Source organism: Hevea brasiliensis, chromosome 9 (genome assembly GCF_030052815.1).
Source record: "Hevea brasiliensis isolate MT/VB/25A 57/8 chromosome 9, ASM3005281v1, whole genome shotgun sequence".
NCBI classification, from domain to species: Eukaryota; Viridiplantae; Streptophyta; class Magnoliopsida; order Malpighiales; family Euphorbiaceae; genus Hevea; species Hevea brasiliensis.
In genome coordinates, this window is record NC_079501.1 from 23,077,625 (window position 1) to 23,103,292 (window position 25,668).

General features: G+C 34.0%; 4 protein-coding genes across 4 annotated transcripts; 1 reads left to right on the top strand and 3 right to left on the bottom strand.

Moving 5' to 3' along the window:
• The first annotated feature begins 267 nt into the window (after positions 1-267).
• LOC110663525 (uncharacterized) lies at positions 268-5,394 on the top strand. Its single transcript, XM_021822868.2, has 6 exons — positions 268-417; positions 511-669; positions 1,547-1,620; positions 1,728-1,807; positions 2,438-2,589; positions 5,175-5,394. The coding sequence occupies exons 1-6, from the start codon at positions 414-416 to the stop codon at positions 5,231-5,233; spliced, it is 528 nt and encodes a 175-aa protein (XP_021678560.2). The 5' UTR covers positions 268-413; the 3' UTR covers positions 5,234-5,394.
• Positions 5,395-6,374: 980 nt separating this feature from the next.
• On the bottom strand, positions 6,375-10,809 carry LOC131183191 (EID1-like F-box protein 2). Its single transcript, XM_058153451.1, has 3 exons — positions 10,445-10,809; positions 7,622-8,396; positions 6,375-6,755 (listed from the first exon to the last, which is right to left on the bottom strand). The coding sequence occupies exon 2, from the start codon at positions 8,385-8,387 to the stop codon at positions 7,641-7,643; it is 747 nt and encodes a 248-aa protein (XP_058009434.1). The 5' UTR covers positions 8,388-8,396; positions 10,445-10,809; the 3' UTR covers positions 6,375-6,755; positions 7,622-7,640.
• A 2,755-nt stretch (positions 10,810-13,564) lies between these two features.
• On the bottom strand, positions 13,565-17,582 carry LOC110663533 (uncharacterized). Its single transcript, XM_021822877.2, has 2 exons — positions 17,342-17,582; positions 13,565-16,041 (listed from the first exon to the last, which is right to left on the bottom strand). The coding sequence occupies exon 2, from the start codon at positions 15,966-15,968 to the stop codon at positions 14,049-14,051; it is 1,920 nt and encodes a 639-aa protein (XP_021678569.2). The 5' UTR covers positions 15,969-16,041; positions 17,342-17,582; the 3' UTR covers positions 13,565-14,048.
• Positions 17,583-21,271: 3,689 nt separating this feature from the next.
• On the bottom strand, positions 21,272-25,436 carry LOC131183192 (uncharacterized). The gene is made up of 6 exons (XM_058153452.1): positions 24,922-25,436; positions 23,746-23,895; positions 22,595-22,853; positions 22,293-22,511; positions 22,043-22,185; positions 21,272-21,780 (listed from the first exon to the last, which is right to left on the bottom strand). The coding sequence occupies exons 1-6, from the start codon at positions 25,210-25,212 to the stop codon at positions 21,475-21,477; spliced, it is 1,368 nt and encodes a 455-aa protein (XP_058009435.1). The 5' UTR covers positions 25,213-25,436; the 3' UTR covers positions 21,272-21,474.
• Positions 25,437-25,668: the final 232 nt, after the last annotated feature.

Genomic DNA, 25,668 nt, shown 5'->3' on the forward strand with positions numbered 1-25,668 from the left:
TCGTTGAAAATGATAGGCCATTTAAAAGTATGAGAGAATCGAAGTAATTCCAAGTGAACAACTGGCGTTTGAAGTTAAGAATTAAATTAAAAAAAAAAAAAAAATCAGATGCAAGTCTGTTTACTAGTTCAAAGATTTATGATTGTCAACGACTCGTCGTCTAGATAATGATACAATGACTTGATGCTTGAACGTTAAGTGGTTTTCCCTGGGAGCCGAAGAAGTCATCAATTACTAATGAAGGACATGTCGTTTTGCTAACTCTACTTACGAAGCTTATTCCCAATTTATCACATCACGCCCGTCAATGCGCAGCGTTTTAACTTTTTAGGATTCATCAAAACTGGGTGTAATGGAACAACAGCTATCATCAATTGCAAGCCGAAGGGTCGGTTCGCGAGAGATTTGAATTCATGGGTAAGTTCATTCTTTTGTTTTTCCTAAAGGGTTTCCTTCGAATTGATTAATTTACACTCTATATGTCTGTCTGTCTGTCCGTACCTATGTCAGAGGAAGGAGGAGGAGGAGAAGAGCAAGTAAAACCAAATAGAGAGAAAATGGAGGAGCTGAAGGAAGGAGTGGCATCAATAGCATTGTTGCCATGTGGATCCATCTCTGGCCACTTCATCCAGCTTCCCCAGTCCATTTGCTATGGTCTTCATGGCACTGGTACTTCTTCTCTATTTGGTTTTTATAGCATTGCTTTGCAACTAATATTTTTGAAACTGCTGATGAGAATTGGTGGTGCCTTTAGGATGCATTATGCATTGACCATAAGTAAAGATGCATGTGCTTATGAATAGTTTAGGAACTTGGAGTCATGTCTCATCAAGTTTCATATTGTTAATTTTATCCATTTCTCTCCAATAGTTGATTTTGTGTCCAAACAAACAAAATTAATCCTTTTGTATTTATGCAGTAATATATGTCCTACTTTGCCCATTATCTGTAGGGACCTGTAAAAGTTTTACCAAGAGCTTTAACATATGTGAAATGCACCTTTGCAACTTAAGTTATCTTGCTACTCGACTTCTGTCAGTTCCTTGCGTGTATTTATTGCGTATGTGTGCCTGTGTTTATGAGATGCAGTGAGCATTCCAACATTTGAATAAGTGCTCATGCTTCCACACTCAAGCCCTTGTGTGGTAAATCCTTCCACACTCTTAAGAAAAAAAGGGGTCAATTGACCCCCCTTTTTGTGTGGTAAATCCGCCACTGGCTGAAAGCTTTGATTTCTTCAGTCAGTGGGTTTTTTAGTCAGGGGAAGCTTGGTTATATTTAGTGTATTTAGCATGTGAGTGTTCCTTTTGGAAATTTTGGCTATAAGTAGTATTGGGATTTGGATAGTGATTGGATATAAATAGGTTCACTTCTCCTTCTTGGTGTCTTCTACTGAAACAAAATTCCATGGCTAAACGCTATTCAACTAGAGTGAGAAAATGTAGGAATTCTTGCTTTAAAAAAAAAATACTGTAGGAGCTCTTTCTATGGGCATTTTCTTTTTAAGTGTTTTTCCTTTCTGAACCTTTTTCTTTATGGTGAAAAGAGTTGGCTTGTGATAGGGAGTGCAGCAGGGGTGAGGATTATCGCTTGATCAAGCTTACAATCACCGATTACAATGTATGGGGCTGTTTGCGTCTTTGTTTCCTTGTTTCCTATTTCCTGCTTTTCTTCCTATGTTTATGACCATGTTTTAATACATTTTTTTTTTTCTGGGGGTATGATAGAGTGGGAAAGAGCAAGCTGTTGTTGTTGAGTGTAGAGGCCATGATGCTGCTCGCTTCCATAACATTGATCATGCCGATGGGTAAGCCATCTTGGTTTTACTACTAGACCTTAAAATGCTTAGTTGTTAACTGCTTGTTTTCTTACATCTGCAGTCATTCACTCTAGCAGGATATGTAGGCAAAAAAGTCATATTATAATAACAAATGAAAAAAGAAAAAAAAAATTATGTTTGCAAACTTTAATGGGAAAAAAAGAGAGAACTTTGTAATGTTTTGTTTAAATAGGAAATTGATGTTAGTTTACTGACTACTGTAATTTGTGCTTGATGATCAGTTTGTATATTGTGTAACTTATTTATTCTTCTTTTTTTTTTTTTTTTTTAATTTTCGAATTGTCCATAACTCCATAAGTGAATTTCTTGTTTGCTAATTATTCTCTTTAAAGAAAAAAGAGGTTTAAGCAAGCAATCTATCTGAAAAAATCAAATGATCAGACCAAGTTTGGAGATGGACAGAATAACAGTTAAAAACTTCACTCTCAGAAATTATTTGGTAATGGGTAATGCTTGATGTTATATGAGCCAATTTTAGTTGAGAGTATTGTTTTGGGGCTGAGCATTAGATAAACTTCCACTTCATTTCTCATATCACTTTGCTCAAGATTTTTTCCTTGTGAATTGCAATTTCATGTTCCACATCCTGTGTTACAGCTGGGAAAAGGACATTGTAGCTATGGCAGAACAAAAGCATGGGAAGCAAAAGACTTTTGTTTCATTCGAGTGTGAGACACTGAAAGCTGAGAAAGCTGCAGAAGAGCATATCAGGAAGTTCATGCCAAAATTAGCTGGGCTAGATGCTGTTGGTATGTATCTCACAACCCTTTTGATTTGTGAAGAAAACTTTTGTTGATTTACATTTCCAGCTCTCTGTGGCCCATCAGCTGCTTAGGATATGGTAGTTTGAACCTACTTATCATTTGAAAAGGTTATTTCTATTTCCCTTCTGCAATATTAGATATATTAACACTATATTCAGTGGCTTATCAAAAAATAAAAAAATAAAATAAAAAAAAAGATAAGGAAAATAAAACACTATACTCAGTGTTTAATCCATGTTGTGATCCAAATCTTACAAATAATAAGATCATTTATTGGAGTATTAATAGAACTGAAACTCATAATTGATCACAACTAGATAGACTATTTTTAGCTGGCCTACATTAGGCTTTATATTAGGGGTGAGCAAAGAAAACTGCAAAACTGAACCACAAAATAGGTTAACCAAATCATTTAGGTTTGAATATTTCAAAAAGCCGATAATCTAGTTTGGTTATGGTTTTTAAATTCGAAGGCTGGTCGGTTAACTAAACCAAACCACACACATATATTATTTTTCTAGTGTTTTACTTTTGAACTTTGTATAACTTTAGTTTGATCACTTCAAAATTCTAGTGTGGGCACTTTATTTCTATTATATAACTGGGGATATTGGAGGTATTTGGATGGGGGACATTTGTACGGGGTACTATTTAAGAATGTAGCAGAAATACGAGTAATTGGGATGTGTTAAGACTCCTACATCTAAAGATTACAAAGAATTCAAATGGCTTGTAAGGGGTGAAGGTTTAATTATCTAATTGGTTAGTTCTAACATTTTAGTAATGGTTGGTCTTAGCTCAAGTAAACTCATCTCATACTTCACAGACTCTTATCTCAACTCACTTATTTGCATTTGCCTATTCATCTCAAGTTAGTGATATTTTGGAATATCACTTGTTGAAACAAGTCTTAGATCGGCAATATACAAGAAAATTAAAGGTTATATAGGTATTGGCAAATCAAACTAAAATGGCTCAAGCGTGCCCGAAGCGCAAGGTGCACCAGGCAAGGCCCCTAGCGCTCGAAGAACCCAAAGGTGCACGATCTCCAAGAGGCACACTTAGGTGTGCCTCACGAAGGTCATTTTGATGATGGGGAGGTTAGTTTCAAGCCCAATACAGTATGTAGCCTACCAGTTTGATATTCACACTCTTGGGTCCATAATTCTTAACATAATTTCAAAGTAGGTTAGGGCCTCGTTTCAATTTCAGTTCAATTTCTTGGTGTTGCCGCCACATTTCAATTTTAGGTTCCAAGTATCAATCAAATGTCCGATTGCCACTTGGAGGGAGTGGTGGAATATTTCTTGGGGGAACAAGTCTCACATTGCCAATGCACAAGAAAACTAAAATGCATACGAGTGTCGGCAAACCAAACTAAAATGGCTTGCATCATTTTGTTGGTGGGGAACCTAGTTTTAGGTCAAGTTCAGTTTATAGTTTCCCAATTTGATATTCATACTCTTGGGTCCATAATTCTCAGCAGGGTGTATATACGATTGCTTTCGTGCGCTTTTAGTGAAGTTAGAGGCTGGCTATGACTACTCTTCCTGCAAGGCAACAAAGGGTTAGAGAGCCGAGGGTATTCCCTCTTGGCAATCCGATGGTTAAGTTGGTACAAGGTAGAAAAGAAAAGAGACAGAAGACAGAGGAATTTAGAGCAAAGGGTTTAAAGAATTTTTTACCTGGGATAGTATATATATATATATATATATATATATATATATATATATATATATATATATGACAACAAATCCAATAATAAATTAACATGTGGAGGTTATGCCGCCGGTATCACTAGTTATCCCTCTTCTGCAGTAATTTCTATTGAAAATATCTAATTTAGTGAGTATTATTTGCTTATTAAGTTATTTTACTATCTTATTTTCTATAGAGATTATTATAAATGGTTAACCCTTGAATAATGGTTAATTGAACCGTTGAAACTGGTTAACTAGTTAGCCGGTTAACCAGTTAACCGGTTATCCAATATAAATGGCTGGTTAAGGTTCAAAGAATTGAAAAACTGATTGTTACAGTTCTGTTTTAAAATTATGCTCATGGTTTGGCAGTTGGCACCCCTAGCATTTATGAAGACTCATGACTTATAACGGCCTGTGATCAATGCCGCTAAAACTCAAAATGCATGCCAATCTTGAATTTCCGTGTTAATATCTTTTCTTATTTAATGATTCCTCATGCCAAGTTGTAGATCTCCGATTTTTGGGGAAAGAAAGGCCAACTATAGTGCAATATTTAGGGGAAAGAAGTGCTTTGAACCGTTTTAGTAGAAGCAGACATATTTCTAGCGACCCTTGAACAATCGATTTGCTTTAATATATTCAATGACTGGTGATGGTATATTCCTTGGTCATGTTGGATTGTACAGTCTGTTTCTTGGAAGTAATGAGATGATCCTTGCAATTGATGATTTATTCTGGTTTTCACTGGGCTAATCATGCCCTCCCAATGTTGTGGTCTAGTACGCTTATCAAGTTACGACTTTATGTGAAATATTTATTGCTTGAAGTGGCTTGTTAAATCTGATTGCTGATGTTGGAAACATGCAGTCAATATTGGGCAAATGAGGCTATCAGGGTTGGACTTCGAAGCGGACGACAAGCCATGAAACAGATGACGTGAGCTGATGCATGGCATCTTTATATATATATATATTGAGGAAATCTTTTATATATATATATGTGACTGTTACTATATTACATTTTAGAGTTTTTTTCTATTAAGTAGTGAAATTTTTATAAAGCAAAGCAGCACGCTTTTTTTTTTTTTTTTAAATACCGTCATTTACAATTTTTTTCACTTTTAATAATAAATAAATTCACAATGCAATAAATTTAAGGAATAGAAACTCAATGAACAGTACTCCCACTAGATTGTGGTTTTAAATATTTTAAAAAGGGCACCAGTCACCAGAGTTTCAACAACTTGCTTTTTCTGTTTTAAAGCAGTATAAAAAAAAAAAAAAAAAAACCTGTACAACAAAAATTTGCAGTACTAAACATTTGGATGAAGTTTCTAATTCTCAATAGATGTGAGACTTTGACAAAAACCAACCAAAAATAGAATGAATACCAGACACAAACAACCATTACTCAGATTCACTGTAAGGAAATGAAGAACAGGGATCGATTGAATTCAGAAATTTTAGAACAGACCCTAAAATGGGAAGAATACTGAATACGACATTGTGTATCTCTTTCGTCAGGAGACCATTGCTCCTGACACTTGCGCCTTGCATTAACTGATACCGCATTCTACTTGGTATGGATTCACCTTGTCTTTCCTGATACAAAGCGTACAACAGGTAATGCACTTTGCCCAAAAAAAAAACTAAACAGTGAAATCAGAGTAATAAAATGGAACCCTATCATGTATGATGGAAGTTGGCTGTGACATCAAAATCCCTAGTTATTACAGGGTAGGTTAACGACAATGGATTCTTAAATAGCAGAAACCAATGGCTGGCTGCACATTCTTGGCCCCCCACCCATCCTTTGATGCAGGAATAGGCAACAGGAAAATGAAGCCAATACTAGACAGTGACCAATACATCAAACATTCCATCACAGCAGAGATAAATAAGAACGAAGACGCAACTTTTGAGAAGATGCATTAACTTCCTGTCACGCACTTCTACCACAATGGCTTCTATGCATCCCTGGGACTCATGTAAATAATCCATCTGCCAATAGCAGGTACAGAAGATTTAACCTTCTAAATTGTATTAAAATTTGCAACACAAAAACAAGTAAACAAGGTAAAGCAACTGATTAATCATAAACAGATAGTGAATTATCGCAGATACCAATCTGTTATCCAGATACAAATCTGTTATCCAGATATCAATCTGTTATCCAGATATGGAAATTTTATGTGGGCGCACACTTAACATGTACACGGTACTACATGCTCACATTAATTAATAGATGATAAAAACAAGATGGTCAGAAAAAGCTCCAATCCATTCACTATGAAACATTTAGCCAGGGTATGACAGGGAAGTAGTGTAGTTTCCTTCAGATGAGATTGTGATGGTTTCAGCTTCAGCAAAGCTCCAAAAGTCTATCACATGTCTCGTCCACATTTGTCAATTCCACAAGAAGCAAAATCCATGCCAACAATGACGCTAACTGTCAAAGAAAAGGATATAGATCTTGTCAGTTACAATTTTCTCATAAACAAAGCACATCAAATTACTCTCTGGACTATTCTGTAATATGGGTGCTGGGCATAGCAGAGAGAGTACAACAAGGACCATGCATTGCCAGCGAAAATGCCATTTCCCTCCATTAGGAAATTATACATTCTACTGAATACCAATAAAGGGTTATGTAAGACCAAAGTCAGTCAGGATTGTCCTAGCACAATTCATTCTTATTTTTAAAATGCTTAACTTTCAGCTATTACCAAGTGGAACACGGATTTCAACATTATTGTTAAATATCATTCTTAATCACTACAAGGTATGATGTGATTATTCACCAATAATTTGGTAGTTATTCAATGGTTTAAGATCCAGATGTCTACTTTTCAACAGATAACAGATGCCTATACAGGCACTTCCACCAAATGTTCATCAATACAATGCAAAATACAATGTATCTCATCTAAACGATCAGCACTCTATTCTTTATGGCACAAACCCAAGACCTTTCTTTTTGCCATATTCAAAAGGCATGTCCTGTATTCTTGATTCTTCTAATTCAGCATCAATTCATTTATCTTTTCCCATAATTGCTTATACTTCTGGCTGGAGAGCCAATAAAATGTAACAAATAAACAACCTGCAGAATAAGGTAAGTGTAAATGGGCTCAAATTCTTTTGACTTAGTCCAAGTCAGCCAAAAGGCTGAAAACCAGCCTTTTCAGCTTCCATAACAAGAGTTTGTTTAACTTGAATAGCTTACCATTTTCAAAAGCTCCCGAAAGTTCTACCACATTTTGATTTCAACAAAAAAAAAAAAAAAGGAAAAAAAGAGCTTGGTGGAGGATATACCTGGTTTCTATGCCAACTATCACTCCAACTCGGATGCCTCTTCTGAATCAGACAAGGGTAAAAGAGTGCAGACTCCAAGCACATGTCCATTGAGGCACACATAATACTCGACACAATCTTCATAGGCACCCAACCTGCAGCTGGCACTCTGTGGTATCATTTTGGCTTGCAGCATGCTCCACAACTTTGCCTTGCAATAAGGGCACACCTCTGTTGGATGAAGCTGGGCCCTCCTTTTAATCAGCATCTTCCGAACCTTTGACATGGAGAATGACTTGAAAATTCCACGGAAAAAACCAACATCACCTTCTTCCCCCTGGTAAAGATGTTCACAAGGGTCAGAGACATACAAAACATCTGTTCTGCATTGCGGCAAAAGAAAGCTCTTCCCTGAAGTCCTAGAAAACCGAGTCCTGTAAACAAAATGACCAGGTATATGAATGCTATTGAACAGGCCACCCTTGCTACATCCTGAGCAGTAAATAAGCAACTTTCCAAGTGCTCTCCAATTCCCATCAACACTGTGACTTCCACTAGATTGCAGGTCCAGCATCATTTTTGGAGCCCTTGCTCGGCAAAACTCTTTCCATAGCACTCGCTTGGCCAAATCATCAAACCATTTACATACACAGGACAAGGTGGCAACCAATTTAGGGTTCCAGTTCAGCTGTTGAAACACTAAAAAAATCACATCTTCGCTTAGATGCCCTTTTGTGCATTGACAGCTTGACGAGTGTATGCAACGATATTGCTTCGTTAAAATCATGGTCCCCACCTAGTATGAGAGAAAGAAACAAGGATACTAAGCTGTTGTTGCATATTTCTCTAAGGATCAACAGTCTACAATCACAGTTATGGCATTCCACATTTGCCAATCAAATTTCTCAACAAAACAATAGAGGTCCCATTTATAAGCCCTGTAGTAAAATTACTGTTGAATTATGAAATCAAATGGTTAAGAAGCCCACAACAAATATATATATATATATATATATATATATATATATATAGAGAGAGAGAGAGAGAGAGAGAGAGAGAGAGAGAGAGAGAGAGTACACAAAGGTCCACAACTTTCTCAGAATCCAAGTAAAACAAGAAACATTTAAGGTTATTGTATCAATTACAAGTGAAATGGAAAACCTAAACCAGTTTTTATTTTGGTAAAACCTATATCCAATTCAAGGAAAATACATCCATTTAATAGGAAAAAAACATAAAATAAAATAAAATAAAATAAAATAAAAAACTGAATAAAGTGAAACTTTGAAGCTGAAGATTTACCAACTAGTGCTCAGAATAGGAGAACAAGAAATGACAATGTTAAGAAAGGAGATAAACTGCCATACAATTTACAGTCATATAAGTTCAAAAGGTAAATCTGACGAATTCATAATGAAGAGGCTTAATGCCAAAATCATTTATTGAACAAGAAAACTTCCAATTTAACTAAAACAAATACCTGTATATGATATCCAAATAACATAATGCACCAAATAAGACCCAAACTAAAACATCTTATGAGGTAAAGTGATCATGACATGTTACTCGATCAAAATTCAGAACCTGGCAAACAAGACATTAGATGCTTTCAACTTTCAAGTCTTTAGGGCTGGCATTACATATGAAATGCATTGTCAATTACCACATGCAAGTCAAGCCAGTCATCACATATGTTCATTAAAGAAAGAGAGCAAGATTAACAAAATTAGAAAAATTTAAATTCAATGAGACTCTAATTCAATTAAACTTAGGCACACTGTTGTCATTCAACGATAATCAAAATAAATACATACGCAGATAGCAATATGGATAAAATAAAATTGCAGGATTTAGCATATAAGAATGCTATCTAAGGTTTTAGTCATAACAGCTTCCACTTATCCACTAATTCATTTTCTTTCGTAGTTTCCACTCTATTCCATAATAACTAATCTTAAATTTCATCCACCATTATTTCAAAAGAAGCCTATTAAATACGTTAACAAGCCCATAAGAATTGTTAATACATATTTGAGAGCCATATGTTGCAACATATTGGCTCAACTTCAATTTCAGTAGAATACCAGCTTATTACATTTCCCTGGAAATTCATGCTAATGGGATTTCTCACATTTCAAAATTCCCCCAACAGTTACAACCTTTTGAAGAGCTCAAACCCATTTAGCAGAGAACCGTAGTACTCAGGTTCTATAGTCATCTGCCATCAAACTTCAAAGATAAAAATAAGAGAAGCTGCCCCAATCCACAGAAGGAAAACTCAAAGAGACAAGATTGCTCTGCATTTGCAGCTGAACTTAAAAGCACTTTTCTAAAATAATGACACTGACATACTCACCTTTTAGGTAAAAAAACTAGTAGCCATTCGTTTTTCCTTTTCTTTATTTGTTTTGAGGAACAGAAGAAAAAAAAAAAGGAAAGAAAAAAAGAAGGCAGCAGCTCCAAATAAAAGCAGCACTACTAGCGCCTAGTATCCATTCAAAGCATTGAAAGTTTCTCTAAATCCCAGCATCCATAGCAACCCAATCACAAAAACAGGTTTGGAAGATTTTTCACTGCATGTCAGTTACTGCCTAAAATTCAGATCCAACATCACCCCACTTATCAAACTTCAAGGCATTTTAACAAAACCCATTACAAATTTGATAGTCACTAAATCCAAAACAAACCCACATCAAGCATTCACTAGATTGCTTGAAATCAGCATTCAAATTGAAGATTCGACAAAACCCTAACACACATCAAAATCAACTGAAAAAACAAGAACAAATAAACTAATACTAGGCTGGATCGTAATTTCTTCGAAATGAAGACCCAATTTCTCACCTCAGAAAAGAAAAGTATCCTCTTCTCATGACGTCAGAAAAACCTTAAAAAAAAAAAAAAGAAAATCTCTGCTTGAAAGAAAATGAAAACAGATTAGCATTTTATCAACTGAAAAAATCCAAAATAAAATTCAAAGATAAATACTTGCACGCTAAAAAATCAAAAGGTATAGACTTTTGCTTCCTCAGAAGGATATTTTCGTCCAAAAAGAAAAGATAATACGCTTCGGATGGATACAAAGAGAGCAAGCGCAGACAGATTGGTGCTGGAGAAATTGCAGAGGAGGCCTCCGGTTCCATATTAAAGGAAAAAAGAGATTATAATAGTACTTGAACCGACGGAGTTACACAGCGTTTTTATTAAAAAAAAATATAAAGTTACAGCCTAGCTCATTCTTTAAAACAAGGACAAATTACATTAAGCCATGTCACCATCATAACAGCAAGGAGAATGAGGTGTCGCCTCTTGGAAGATGACTTGGATGTAGTTTGTATGATGTGTCAAGAAAATAATTTGGGGAGGTTATAGCGAAAATGACAATAAGGTGATTTAAGTGTAGCCGGCGAGTATGGTTTTGGTATTTAAAAATTTTGTGTCGGGACCTCGAAAGGGAAATGCCGATTGCCAAAGCAGTACACAGTCTACAGAAAGATTCTAAACCCTAACGTTGTCCACGTGTCACTTGCATATTTTTTTGGGTTTCATCATTGGATTACTGTTCCTTATTTGGCATCCCCTCATTGGTAGTATCTTTCTTGTCCAACTTGTCTTAAGACCACCCTGACTAAATTCAAACATTCTCTCTCTCTCTCTCTCTCTCTCTATATATATATATATATATATATATATATTTTTTTTTTTTTTTTGTTATAAGATAAGAGAAGTGGTAATTGAAAAATAAAAAATAAAAATATTTCGTGGAAACAAACAAATTTTCGTAACATATGATGGCTAATAATTAATATTGTTCAGCACAATCAAACATATTAATATTTTTTTTAATATTATCATATTTTTTATATGTGGTATTAAATTTATTTTTATTCTTAAAATAATAAAACACTAAGAATGTGTTTAATTATTCTTGTTATATAAAAATATCTTTTTAAATATATTAATTAAAAATATTAAAAAATAATTTATAATTAAATTTAATAAATTTTAATCATAATAATATTAAAATAATAAAATTATTTTTTTTCAAATGACATTTAAAATAATATTTATTTCTTAAAAAATAATCTTGACTTCAAATACACACTAAATTAATCATCATTCCTATTCTAAATTGAAAAAGTAGTTAGCCAAGCTAGTAAAATCGATATTAATTTGAATTGCTTTCTCTTCTCTCTCTTTTTTTTCTCTCTCCATTTCTCTCTTAAAACAGCCTCTTTCTTGTTCTTGGTTTGAGGGGCTATCATAGTTATTCTTTAATTGGCAACAGCCCTTTTTTCTTCCCTTTTTTTGTATTTTCAATTCTCCTTATTTAATAAGAGTAGCTCTTTTTGATCCATGGGTTTTTTTTTTCTTGAATTTAGTTGTTTTTTATTCCTCATGGAGATTTTGACCTATTTTGACTTTTATTTATGTCTTCTTAGGTAAATTTCTCAATTTAAAAGATTAGTTATTTTTATAAATTATTGAAAATTTTTGCCACAATCTACTTAATAGACGAGATGATTTTCAAGCAACCGAGTATCAAGGTGAGTTTTTATTATGCCACTAATTTGAGGATAATAGAAAATCCTTAGATTGATCTGCTCAAAGATGAACGCGATTTTCACTTATCTAAAAAATATGTTTTTTTTTTTTTTTAAATCTTTGTAAGAGTGTCTCTTTTATTCTTCATCCTTTGTTGATGAGTACAGATGTAGGCATATTAATATATTTTATGAGTATTATTCATATTTGTACTCTGATTATTTGAATGAAAGCTTTCTATCTTGGAAAAAAATATATTAGATCATCACTTTTCAATATCAAGAAAAGAAAATGAACACATACAAATATAAATTAGATGAATGAATTTTTGCCATTAGAAAAGAAAGAAAGAAGAATAAGATCATCCAAAGAGGATAGAGGAACCCATTAGAGAGAGGACTTCTAGATCCATTTGTGAGTCCAGTCTATAATTTCTTTTCCCAAGGCTGAACTCTTTGTATTCAATTTTCAATGATCGGCTCAAAAGCATAAGAAGGTAGGTTTTCTTTTTTTTTTTTTATAATAATAAAAAGAATAGCAAGAGGGCTAAGCCTAAACTAGAGGGATCCGATTAAAGTTCAAGTTCAACATCAAAAATTTAAAGTTCACATTCAACATCAGCTTTTAATCCGATATTAAGGTTGGTTTAAATTAAACCTTCTCCAAAATATAATTGCTACGACCATTTAGACACTTTCCATTTTTCAATGAAGCTTTATTTCTTAGCTTTCTTGAGAAGCTGAGTGTCAGTAGCCCCAGCTTTTGTGCATTTAAGCCATCCTGTAGAGTTAAAACTGGCCTTCAGTTGAATATGGAACATCCAACTCTTATTTATGTTAACATGCCAATACTACTGGTCTGTTGATTGAAACCCTTCATCCTCCTACTAAAAGGTTGATGTGTTATGCCACCCCATTTTGAGGGATGGGTGGATGCACCTACTAAATTGGGACATTCTATTCTCCTACATTAGACTCATGTTACATGGTGTAGGATACACCAAGTGTTCACTATTTCCTCAAACCATTGTAAGGCTCATTAGAGGGAAGAGAACAATCATTTCAATGCCTTTTCTCTTGCTAAAGCCGGCACAGAACCCTGACAAACCGATGAAGCAAGAGGAGAGATCATTCAAAAACTAATATTGAAGAAAATATAATAGGGATTTTTATGTTTTGAAATGCTGTACACTTATAAGCAAAGATATTTTTATTGGCTGGTAGAGAGTTAGAGAATTGATAAAAGAGAATCTAATGGCAAAATGGCTATATATGGTATTTTAGATACATAGATACCCTGATGTTATTAGGAAAATACAACCGGTATTTCATAATTGATATGCCTCCTGTAAACACATTGTGTGATAACGAATCAAAATAAACTAACACCAGCTTCAGTCACGAAGAAAAAGGTAATAAAAAAAAAAACAGGATTAGACATTGCATTGAATGATAAAAAGCAACATCCCCCAAATCATACAAGGATTAAAACCGGTTGTGTAGCTCTCTTTTCCTGATCAAACTACATTTTTTCTCATTCACAGATAGAAACAAATCACATCAAGTACAAAATAAAAGGGAGAAGATGCATACCCTCAAAGAAAACACGAGAAGCATGTCAAGATCAATACTCACAGGACTTCTTGTCAAACTTTACATCCAGGTTGTCTAATGTCAACAGAAGCAATCTACTTTTATCCTTCTGCAACTTCATAAACTTGTAAACTTGCACTTCTCTCCTTACAAGCTTAGGTTTATTTTCCCACCATTCCTTTGCAAAAACCAAAAGACTGTTAATGAAAGAACGTGCACTTCAAAGCATTTTCTTTTTCCTGTCTTATTTATTTTGACTTTAAAAAAAAATTATTTACTTTATTATTTTATTTTATTTTTTGCCTTCCAACTCATGATACAGTGTTTGAAGATGGTTTGCTATCTTGGAGCGAGATCACTGTTTCAAAAGCACCAACCAAGGCCTTAACCTTACTTTTCCTGGTTTCAACAAGTTTACTTGCTGTTTCTTCAATGACATTATTAAACAGACCCTGCGCATCTTTCTTGCCATGCACATCTTGATGTCTCAAAACAACCTTTTCTGAATCAGGCTTCTCAATGTTTGCGTGGCCTTCAGTTCCTCTCCTCTTGAAGCTTCTTTGGGCTTCAGCTTTGAGATTTCGGTTCTCCTCCAACATTCTTCCTCTCCTGAATTTGAGCCTCCTAGGACCATTATGATTAGTCTGAACATCAACCACCTTTCCCCTCCTGAATTGTAATTTCACGGCTTGGTCATCCTTATCCTCAGAAGGAATTATCCCAACCTTCTGCTGCAATCCTTTGCATCCCCCTTCCAAAGTATCAGACTCTTCCATGTACTCCGTTTCATCACATTCAGAGAGAGGGTCATCTTCTGCTTCAGTTACAGCATACTCAGATTCCTGTTCATCTTCTTCGTTATGAGATGAGAACAAAGGAGATTCTGAGAGGACTGGAGACTTGGCTGACAAAAATGGAGGTGGAGATAATTCACCAGAATGATTTTCCTTATGATCAGACTCCAAACATTTGCATTCGGTTTCCATTTTGATGACATACAGGGTTTTCTCCTCGACCACATCATTGCTAAGTCCTTCAGTAGATTGGTCAGAATCAGCATTCTTAATCTTGGGATGCTCATTATTGGCCTTGCCAATCTTGTTCTGATTCTTCAGTGGAGGTGCGATTTCTGAGCCCCAATGCTTTCTTGCTTTTAGGTTTGAAACTTTACTGGGAGAAGGCTTTCGGGACAAGGAAGCTCTTGAGGATGCCTGTCCTTTCACAATTCCACCACTGGAAGTTTTAGGGGACAACAAAACTCTCGGAGACATCTGTAATCTGAGAGTAGGCTTGAGGGACAAGGAAGCTCTTGGGGATGCCAGTCCTCTTGCATTTCCACCGCTGGATATTTTAGGGGACAGCAAAGCTCTTGGGGGTATCTGTTCTCTCTTTACAGCTATTTCAGATGTCACTGTCCTCCGCCCTATTTTAGTATCACTGTTTTCTCTGACATCTAATACTCTCGAAGAATCAGAAGAAGACAATTTCATCTCTGGAAAACTAGCATGTTTTGCAGACATGTTTTCTTCTTTAACTTTTGATGAAGCATGTTTCGAAGAGACCTCTAGCTTTTCAGAAGATGATGACATTTCCAGTTTCATTATTTTTGGGGATAAACGGGTTTTAGATTCAGATGAAGTTCTGAGCTCAACTGCTGTTGTCTTCTTCCTCTGCTGGGTTGATTTCTTACTCTTCTCAGCCCAATTTTCACTTGATACTGAACTTTGGCTGTCAACTGATTTTGTTAACACTTCCTTTGCCACTGTCTTCTTCCTGGCCAGAACTTCCCTCAACACTGGACTTTGCCTGTCAGCTGATTTCGTCAACAACACCCCTGATGATGCCTTCTTCTCACCCATAACTTCACTTGTTGCAGGAGTTTGTCTGTTGAGTAATTTTCTAGACATTTCCGTCTTTATGCTCTCTGGAGTATTTGGTGGAGTATAGTTACCAATTTTGTGCTTATCCTTTGACGTGTTATTTCTCTCTGGCTGAAACTCTACAGAGCTTTGTTCATCAGGTGGTTTCTTTGCATTCCTTCTTAGAAATGGACGCCTTGCTTTCTCTTCAAATGCATGTTTCCTCCCATATTTACAGAAATCATGACAGGAACCTGTAGAAGCTCGGAGATAGTGAGGAAGGATATTCTCTCCGCTTCCTGAAGAAGTGGCCTTTCCTATCGAGTGCCTTCTTGAATTACTTGCATCTGACTCATTCGATTTGGGGGTCATTGGTAGACTGATGCTCTGCTCAGCTATTAATTAGGTGCAAAGTGAACAGAAACAATGAATGGAATACACAACCCTGAAAACCAAGCATAGCCATTTATGATGTTGATTTTGCATTATTTATACAACAAAATTCAGAAAACTAATGTCAACATTAATAAGAAAAGAATTCAACTAGATGTATCCTGGTCTATGGCAAGTTAAAAACAACTTCAAACTGGACCAAATTCTAATCCTCAGCATGGAATAAAAAATAAAATAAATTAAAAAAAAAAAACAAAAAATCTCTTGAGATCAATATCAATTCATAAGCACCAGTGAGCGTTAATAATGTCATTAATACCGAATATGTTATCATGATTCTAATGAGATATGAAATTTTGTGATAATTTTACAAGGTTTGACCCTTTGAGATAGAATATAGCAAACCAGACACTCCCCAAATAATTCTATTTTCTGAACTTAAATATATTAAAACTCTAATAACAATTAGGATGTCTTGACTTCATGTTTTTGAGACCCTTAAAATCTGAAGCAAGTATGGGGAAAAGTTGGAAAGAGACAATAATGTTGTTGTAACCATTTGAAGGGTAAATGGAAGCATCATTTCTTTTTGGACTGGATCCATTAAAAACCAAATAGCCAAGAACTGAGAAAACTTTAACCAGAGATGAGTTAGCTATCCGTGACACAATGAATTGACAATAGGGAATCAATAAAGGCAATTAAACGGATAGTTAAGTGGAATCACATGAAAAATGTACTCACAGCCCAAAACAAATATCATGGTAATCCTATATAACAAACAAACTTTAGTTTTTCATATAAATCCCTCATTGGTATAACTAGGAGCTGGTAATGTACCGAAACTCTGAAATGTCAAATCCAGAAATCTTAGCAAACCTAATAGATATTCTTGAACAAGCTGATTTAAACAAGCGAATAGCAAAGCGAAATTTATCTCAAAACAACATGCACTTCCAATCACTTCTCACCATATGCATTAGCATAACGGCAATTAAGAGAATTTATCTAAACCCAACAGGGTTACAAAAATGAAACTCCAACAGCACAAAATCAACTCAGTTTAAGCTCTGAATCCACCACCAAGATCTTATAGAACTCCCAACCCAAATCATCAAATTAAAAACAGAGCAGAATTCAAATATGAGCAGCACTAATAAGAAAAAAAAGCCCATGTAGAAGCAAATTCAATTCACAAAAATCGAAAAAAAGAATAAAACAAGCAGTTCACAAAAACCCATCATCAAAATCCCATTTTGAAGCTAACCCGTTTTTGGAAAACAAGAATCCACCTTACATTCGTGTCAAAACAGAGCTTTAATAGAGAGAAATAATGGAAAGCTATCTGTTACCTTTGTTGTGCCAAAACTCCAACTGTGCTTTAGAAGAAAGCGAAGGAAACAAAAGGCAACTGAAATCTATGAAAACAGTTTTGCTTGACAACTTGAGAGATCGTGCAAGCAACCGTTTTTGAGTTCTCGGAGTTTGGTGCGCTATTACCTGCTAAATACGCGTTGGTTGCAAGTTTCCTTATATACATCTCGCCGACTTGATAGATAGAAAGAGAGAGAGAGAGACTATTTTTTTGGAGCCAAGTACCCACCAATCCAAGGGATGGATTAATAAGGAATGCAGTTGGCTAATTTAATTTGGCAAAAAATTGAAATTTCCTTCTATTAATAAAAATATAAATTGAATCTCACATTTATTTTGATTATTATGTGAAAAATCTTATTTTTATTATTTTTTTGTTTCACATGTTAATCAATAATTCAGTATTCATATGGTTGCCATATTATATTATAAATTCAATCTGTAATATCATTTTCTTATAAAAAATTATAATATCAACATCTTAAATCAAATCAACTCCATTATTAATAAGAAAAAATTATTGTTTTTATCTACAAAAATGGACCAATAAATATTTTGCTTATTAGTTAAGAAATTTAAGAATGCATTTATGATATTCATTGTTGATAGACAAAATATTCATGGTAAAAATTGATATATTGATTAAATATAAAATATTAGTAATATTGATGCACACATAAATAGTAATTATTAGGTGGTATAATTCTACTATACAATTACAATTTGAATAATATAAAAGTGAAGCAAGCCCTTTAAATATATCATTGTAGTTAGACCTAATTAATTTTCTTAAAATGATATCAGAGTTTTTTTAATTAATATTTTAATTTTTCATATATTTTATATTTGATATATTTGAATTTAAACGTGAAGAGTGTGTTAATATCTCATATTGATTAATTATTTTTTATTAAAATCTATATTGCCAATATAATTTTTAGATTATAAAATTCTTTTACTTTTAGTAATTAATAGATTTTTTTTTATGAATTATAGGTTTTTTAATTGAGTTTCAATAAATATTTAAATTAGAAATTTTAGAATTTTAAAATGATTTCAATATTATTTATTTAGATTTTATTAATGATAGTTAATTTAAGAAAATAAAGAGTTTATTATTGCAACGATAAGTATACAAAGTACAAGGATGCTTGGCACGATCTTAATTACTATTAAAATGAGATTTGAGGACCATTAGATGATTTTGGATAACATCTTCTAATGACTTCGCATATTATATTATATTATATTATATTATATTATATTATATTATATTATATTGTTTGGTCGGTTACTAATAATATTATTTGACTTGGTTAATGATTCATCATTACTTCCTCCATGAGTTTACTTATTTGTTTATCAACCCAATCTCGGATTATGTCACTCATGTTATCAAGTGAATAACATAATCAAGTTAATATATATACATAATAACAAATATTTTTCATATATAAATTATTTTTTATAAAATAATTTAATTTTTTTTTGATCAGATAATATTTTTTATTGACCTACTTTTTTAGTGTTTCAAAATATTAGAAAATATAAAAAAATAATTTTTATAAAAATATTTTTCATAAAAACTTTATTTGTTTCACGAAAAATAACTTATATGTAGAAGAAAAATATTTTTTGAAAATAAATATTTTTCATGTAAATATTTTTTATTATTTAATTATAATATTAAATAAATGGTATATATTTATATCATATATGTATAAGTACTTTCATATTTTAATAAAATTATTAAAATATTAAAAATGAAAAATAATTTAGTATTGCCTTTAATTAAAAAAAATATTTTTTATTAACTAAATTTTTAAGTATCTAAATACTAAAAAATGCTAAATATATTATAAAAAAATATATATTTTTTATAAAATAAACAGAACCTAAGTATTAAAAGGAAACGGGAAAAAAATTATATTGACAGTGAAGTCTTAAATTGGAATAAAACTATTTTATTTTTCATTTAATTTTTGTTAATATGATAAAATAAAATTCAAGATATGGAAAATGAAAGTTTATAGTCCTTTATATATTACAAAGGCTTGACATTATATCTTGGAAATTTCATACGAAGCTTCTTTAACTAGACTATTGAAAGTTTCTTTCTGAAGTTCTGTTCAAAATGTTGATGCCCATAAATGGACAACTAGTCCAATATTTAGGGAAGGTGACCTCTTGCAATGGAATAATTAACAATTGAATTCCCGCTTCCGTAAATACACTGGTATTAAGGTTAAGTAACATTACTAAAGAATTAATTTTTGTATGTTCTTTTTAGGGTTTTCTTGTGGATCATTATGAAGACCAATTTTTCAAACTGAGGATAAGTTCGTGGCACAAGGAAAGTTGGCCTATAGGGCATGAATTGATAGCATCAAATTAAGATTTCATGATGAAGGGTATCCAATGTGTTAATGATAATAATAATAATATTAGAATAATTAAACTTCAAATGAAAGTTCCAAATCTCTTTAAAGATTTTTGTTATATTAAAAAAAAAAATTTATATTGTCTTGTTTGTTGGCTAGTTTAAGGATACTGTTCCTCAAAGGAAAAGGAAAATTTGTAGTGGTTTCTGCTTGGAATTTCACAAGGGTGGACAATTCACAATTGGCTTTTCCAAGATAAAGCCATTGGCTTCCATTGTGGGGAAAAAGTATGTTTCTTGAATCATTTCTAAGATGGGGAAGAGTAAAGAGAGAAGATGATTGCATCAATATATGGAACCATGCCTAATGTCAAAGTTATGGGCCAAAATGAAGGAAGATGAGAGGAAAAAGACAATTGAGTAATAGGAGAAATCACCTTGGATTCTCTCTAACACACACTATCTCTCATGGCCCATGCTTCAAAATCTAGCATGTTCTTTAGCTTTCATCATGTTGAGGAAAGTCATCACACCCCTTTAAAAGGAGAGATGGACCACAAGAAACATGAGACTTCTTCTTATGTTTATTTTGCAGGGTTGGTTTGCACGTGTGTTCATTTGTGAGCGTGTGAGAATGAAATTTCAATATAGTTGGTGGCTTAGTTGGGAAGGTGACCCATGACCCTCCAACTTCCAACCAAATTTGTAGGTATATATAATATTGTTTAGGGCTATCAATCAATCAATGTTTCATTCTATTTTAGATTTCTGATTTTCTCTAATGGAACATGTCCATTAGTTGATCCATAAGAAGAGATGTTTTCTTCACCAAACAAGGACTAATATGAGAAATGGTCCAAAAGTTTCTGCTTCTTGCTTGAATTTTCTCTTTCTTATAACTTTAATCTCTTATATTATAAAATAGATATTCAACTATTAATTTCAAAATTATAATTTAAAAACAACATAATTAATAAATATTCGATTACTGGACCACTAAACACAGCTCAAAATAAATTGCAAGTCATATGGTTGAAAAGAGTTTTAGGGTGACCTAAGGGCACATGTCTTGGGATGCCTTTAAGAAGCCAATGGCCAAGGCTGTCCATTTAGTGATCACTGATCAGATAAGGACAAAAGCACAAGCACCCTAAGTATACAGGTTTATGTATAGGAAAATAGCAGGATGCTGCTCTTTTTATGAGGGATTTGCATATGATCAAGATCAACAGATTAACTGTGTTTTGGCAAGAATCTGGATACTGTCTTCACAATTTCTCTTTCATTTGGCAGGTGTAATGGGGTAGAGAACATCATACCAGCTAAGCATTGCATGCTTTTCTTGCCACCTATAGAGTAAAATAGAAAAATAGAAAATTAGAAACTTCAGGCCTTACCAAAGATACCCCATTTGAGGTCCTCCAGCCTGTAACTACTTTTTTTCTTTGCTTTGTTTCTAAGTTAAAGCTGTTGGAAATCAAGAGAACCTGCTTTAAAGAATCTCCTTTTACTAGCAATTCACTCGAAGAAGAAATCAATTTTCGGCTTTATCTTTTAACTTATGGGTATCATCACATCTGAACATATAACACTTGTTGGCAGCGAAATTCAAAGCTATACGCTTTTTCTATTCAAATATGAACGTGGAATACAATGATGATCCATCAAACTATTGACATAAAAGTATTTGTAAGTTTAGGTTGGTGAAACTTTTGTGGCTAAATTTATCTGTCATGCTGCTCTTTTCCTCCCCGAGACTGTCTTCTTCACAGCTCCCACTGAGACTAAAAATTGATCGAGGGAGGATAAGGTCTTCATGTCATCAGGTGGGAAGTAACTGGCAGCCTTTCCCATAAGGGATGTGAATAGAAGAGAAAGTGAAGGCCAGGTAAATTCACGCTCACCCAAAAGGTCATCTAGGAAAGCAAATGCGGCTAAGAAATCAGACCTGCCTGCATTTATTGGAGCAGCAAAATGAGCAGGGATGATTCTCTTGAATCTCCAGTCCCGGGCAATTCTATCAATCCAATCCCTGACCTGAAGTTTTAACAAGAACAAAGGTTGGCATAGTTTAGAAGAATGTTAACCATACTGAAATTTAGTTCATTTGCATACTATATAGTATGCAAAGACAAAAAATTCAAATAAAATTCACCACATTCCTTTGGTTTGATCAGTTACAACTCATAGCATATCATCTCAAGACAGAGTTGGCAGCATGGTCATTTTCTGGCTGTTATAATCATCAAAACCATATAGACCCATTAAAAGGAATTTTGCATCAGAATCATTTCTTTACCTTTTCAGGAACCTTGCTGAAGACTAGAGTCTTCACAATAGGGGATACAATCAATTTTTGTGACATTTGAGCAAAACTAGCATTAGGTTCCAACAGGTTGGATGGTCCAAGAAACAATATCTGGAGAACCATTCTTTCCCACCCTGCACCAAAGACTATTTCTTCAATTTTTTCATAAAAAAGCATGTTAACTCTATTGCACCAAAAGCACACTCAATTCTACTATTGGACCTGGGACTAAAGAACTGACCTTTTTGACGGTTCATCTGATTGTCAACAACTGGTTCCTGAGGAACCTCCTTTCCTTTACTCAGAAGTTTTACAGCCAAGCCATTCTTTGCTGATGCTAACAAGGATTCCTTGCCAATACATTTAGGTGGCTGTCTTGGGACAAAAATTACAGCATCTGTTACCAACAGTGTTCTTGAACGCTTATGATAGAAAGCTACCTCTACATATGGTCCAATTCCTGAAACAATCCACAAGTAAATTTGTTTGTAATATTATTCATCCAAAAGAAGTTTGATTTAGCGTGCAATTAATTCACATTACCAACTTCTGGTGAGCTTAAAACTTTTTGTTCGATCTCATCAGCCCATGGGGTAGACAAATCTTCATCTGTTAACGTTTTGGCACGAAAAATCCCAAAAAATTCAAGTGGCAAATTCAATGGCCAACTCCATTGCCTTGGTGCCACCCATATTTGGGCCCGTGGAAATTTTCTTGAAAATGGGCCAACAAAAATTTTATGCTCATAAGCAAATGTAGGCAGGACAATGTATTCTACTGGAGCCTCCAACTCCTTCACAAGCTGGAAAGAAAGCCCTCTTGTTAGAGGCACCCAAGTTTGCAGAAGTGCAGACCATGCAGAATTAATTAGAGATGGAGAACTAATGTTAATAGAAAGGACTAAACACTGTGAAGAAAATTCTGTTACCAAAGGAATTTGGTAACCACAGAATATCAACTTCTATGAATACTGGATGGTGTTTCTCCAGGTCACTCTTAGGCAACTAACACTTTAGGGGCTATTGGATGTCCATTTCTTAGTTTCTGGCCATTAAGAGGGGAAAAAAATAGGTTATATTCCTATTAAAAGCAGGTACTTTCATATTTTTGACTACATAATGCCTAAAAAAGTAATTCTTTTCAAGAACTAAAATCCTGCTGTGTTAATTCATCTAAGCAATATGGTCAGAATCAGATCTCCTTCTAAAAGTTCTGCATGTATGGATGCAGAGCCAATAGACAATAATGATCTTTATGCACACTGCCTATAGTTAACATTTCCTGCCATAAAGTTTCAAACACGAGAGACAGAATAAGAAGAAAAACTACACAGAAGGCTTTTGGTTTGCCTTTTATCTGTCTGAAAAGTGGTGTTTTGGTTTCTAAGCAGTGATCTTGAGTTGTCCTTAAAAGGCTCATCTGTATAAGCTCATAGGAGGTGCTAGCCAAATGTAGTAACTAACCATTAAAAATACAAAGATATAATAACCAGAAATTCAGAAGTATGTTTGAAACCTTGAATGCGTTATTCAATGCTGAATTACGAAATTAAAAAGAAGAGATAAGGTATAAAAGATGCATTTCACATGTGGAAATAAACTCAAAATTCATATGTGCACAAATTCCAAATAATAGTGCTAAGTTGACTATTTAGTATCCTTGTTAAAGGCTAAAATCAGAAAACAGGAGAGAACCTGAATACACTCGTTGGTTGGAGCAATAGGTGCATGGACCCATAATCCTCCAGATTTGAGTTTGATGACTGTCATTCGAATGTTTGTTGACACACTGCTGAAGCCTAATGCTTGCTCTTGTTCGAATAGCCATATGGAACCTTTCACAGCCTACAAGGTACATTAACAGAATAAAAAGAAAAAGAAAAAAAAAACTTTATCAAATGAAATAAATAAAAATTATGTCCTTAACATTAATTTTTCTCATCCAGTCAAATTGGACTCTTTCCTTTCTTACAGAGTCAATAACAGGTTGACAACACATTCAATCATGTAGAAGTTGGAAAAAAAAATTTTTTTCCACATATAAGTCCTATCTTTTAGGCCAACTTCTTGGGTATAGTTCGTATTTGTATATCCCATAGATGTCTAGTACACAGCTGTTCTGCAATCTAGATTGAATAAGCCAAAATGTCATTTATTGCCAGTTCAAAGACAACTTGAAACTTTAGATGATAACATAAAGCTCCTGTGTCAATTGAGAACCCCAGCTCAGAAAGGAAAGGAAGTGCTTGCAAAGAGCGTTTTGCTTCTTTCTCATTCTTCCAAGGGTATTTGAAATACAATAATTTGTAAGTTTGAGCCAATGGCGTACAAATACATAGCATCCCAGAATTATAATATGGAAAAGGCTGGAAAAAGCTTTCTTCAGAAAAGGAACAAATTAAAACTATTAGCTAAGAGACTTCAAAAATAAAAAGTGCTTCTTCCCATCCATTCTCCTTCTCCTTCCCCTTCCCCTTTCCCTCCAAAAATCAATCATACAAACTACAAAATTATTCTCTATCTGCCCGATTCAAGCCATATATTTAAAATATTTTATGGCTTAATATAAGAGAAAAAATGACAGCGGCTGAATTACAGACAAAAGAAATATACCAGAATGTTGGTTCAACAGACAAAACACATTGTAACAACAGCAATACGTGCAAAATTAGTGTCAGCTCATCTACCTCAAATTGAAACATACCAAGTAGCATATGGGGGAAATAATGAATAGAAAGACAGATTAATGCACTAATAAAGAATGCAGTCACAATATTTTCTCTCTAATTATGTAAATTTCAATGAGATGGCGATTAGAACTACAAGAGAGTGGGAGCAATTAAAACTTTAAGATAAAATAAAGATACTGACCTCAGTCCTTATGGTACTTCTATTGAGGAAAGGACCAAGAGGAAAAGGAAACCCTGTAAAGTTAAAATAAAACCTGCCGCGACTGGTGCTGGTGGTGCTAGTTTTGGAGGGGGTACTAATTGCTGCAGCAACCACCAAACTAACGTTATCTCTTATTTTATTTCTGTGTTTAAATGGTAAAGAAAGACCCTTCAAGGAACCGCCGGGAAAACTGGAATTTGGTTCTTTTAAGGAGATCGGATTCTGCAAGATTGTGGATTTTGGAGAAGAAATGGTGATCCCTGCCACCATGTTTTGAAACTGCTCTTGTTTTTACAATATACCAGGAAGTTCAAAGTGAGTGGGGCGAGCATGAAGTTAACAGAATCTATAGTTGCATCTTTCGGGGCTGTGTTTGTGACACGTGGAGTTCGGTTTGTGTTGGATTTTCCTATGGACTTTTTAGATTGGTTAATACGAATGCCTTTGAACTTTCTCTAACCATGAATTACAAATTCAATTTCTTGACCACTGAATCAGACCAGAAAAAAAAAAAAAAAAAAAATTTGAACCTTAAGTCGGGTTCAGAGGTTGTTATTAGATTGGCTAAGTTCAAAAAGAAAGAAATTAATCCATTGGTTCACACATATGAAGATAGAATCGCCGGAGCTTGTTGGACTAATGCACTCGCTAATCAATAAGCTGATCCAAAATGTCCTTTGCTGTTTCTGTTTCCTAACTAGGTTTGCAAGCACAAGTCGCAATATC

What these genes read in the sequence shown, in the direction of transcription:
- LOC110663525 (XM_021822868.2), top strand. An exon ending in CTATGGTCTTCATGGCACTG is followed by an intron (nt 670 to 1,546) that starts GTACTTCTTCTC and finishes TATGGTGAAAAG; the next exon opens with AGTTGGCTTGTGATAGGGAG. An exon ending in TTACAATCACCGATTACAAT is followed by an intron (nt 1,621 to 1,727) that starts GTATGGGGCTGT and finishes GGGGTATGATAG; the next exon opens with AGTGGGAAAGAGCAAGCTGT.
- LOC131183191 (XM_058153451.1), bottom strand. Translation starts at nt 8,387, where the DNA reads ATGATTTTAACGAAGCAATATCGTTGCATACACTCGTCAAGCTGTCAA.
- LOC131183192 (XM_058153452.1), bottom strand. Translation starts at nt 25,212, where the DNA reads ATGGTGGCAGGGATCACCATTTCTTCTCCAAAATCCACAATCTTGCAG. An exon ending in GAAGTACCATAAGGACTGAG is followed by an intron (nt 23,896 to 24,921) that starts GTCAGTATCTTT and finishes TGTACCTTGTAG; the next exon opens with GCTGTGAAAGGTTCCATATG. An exon ending in TCAGATGAACCGTCAAAAAG is followed by an intron (nt 22,186 to 22,292) that starts GTCAGTTCTTTA and finishes TCTTTGGTGCAG; the next exon opens with GGTGGGAAAGAATGGTTCTC.
- LOC110663533 (XM_021822877.2), bottom strand. Translation starts at nt 15,968, where the DNA reads ATGACCCCCAAATCGAATGAGTCAGATGCAAGTAATTCAAGAAGGCAC.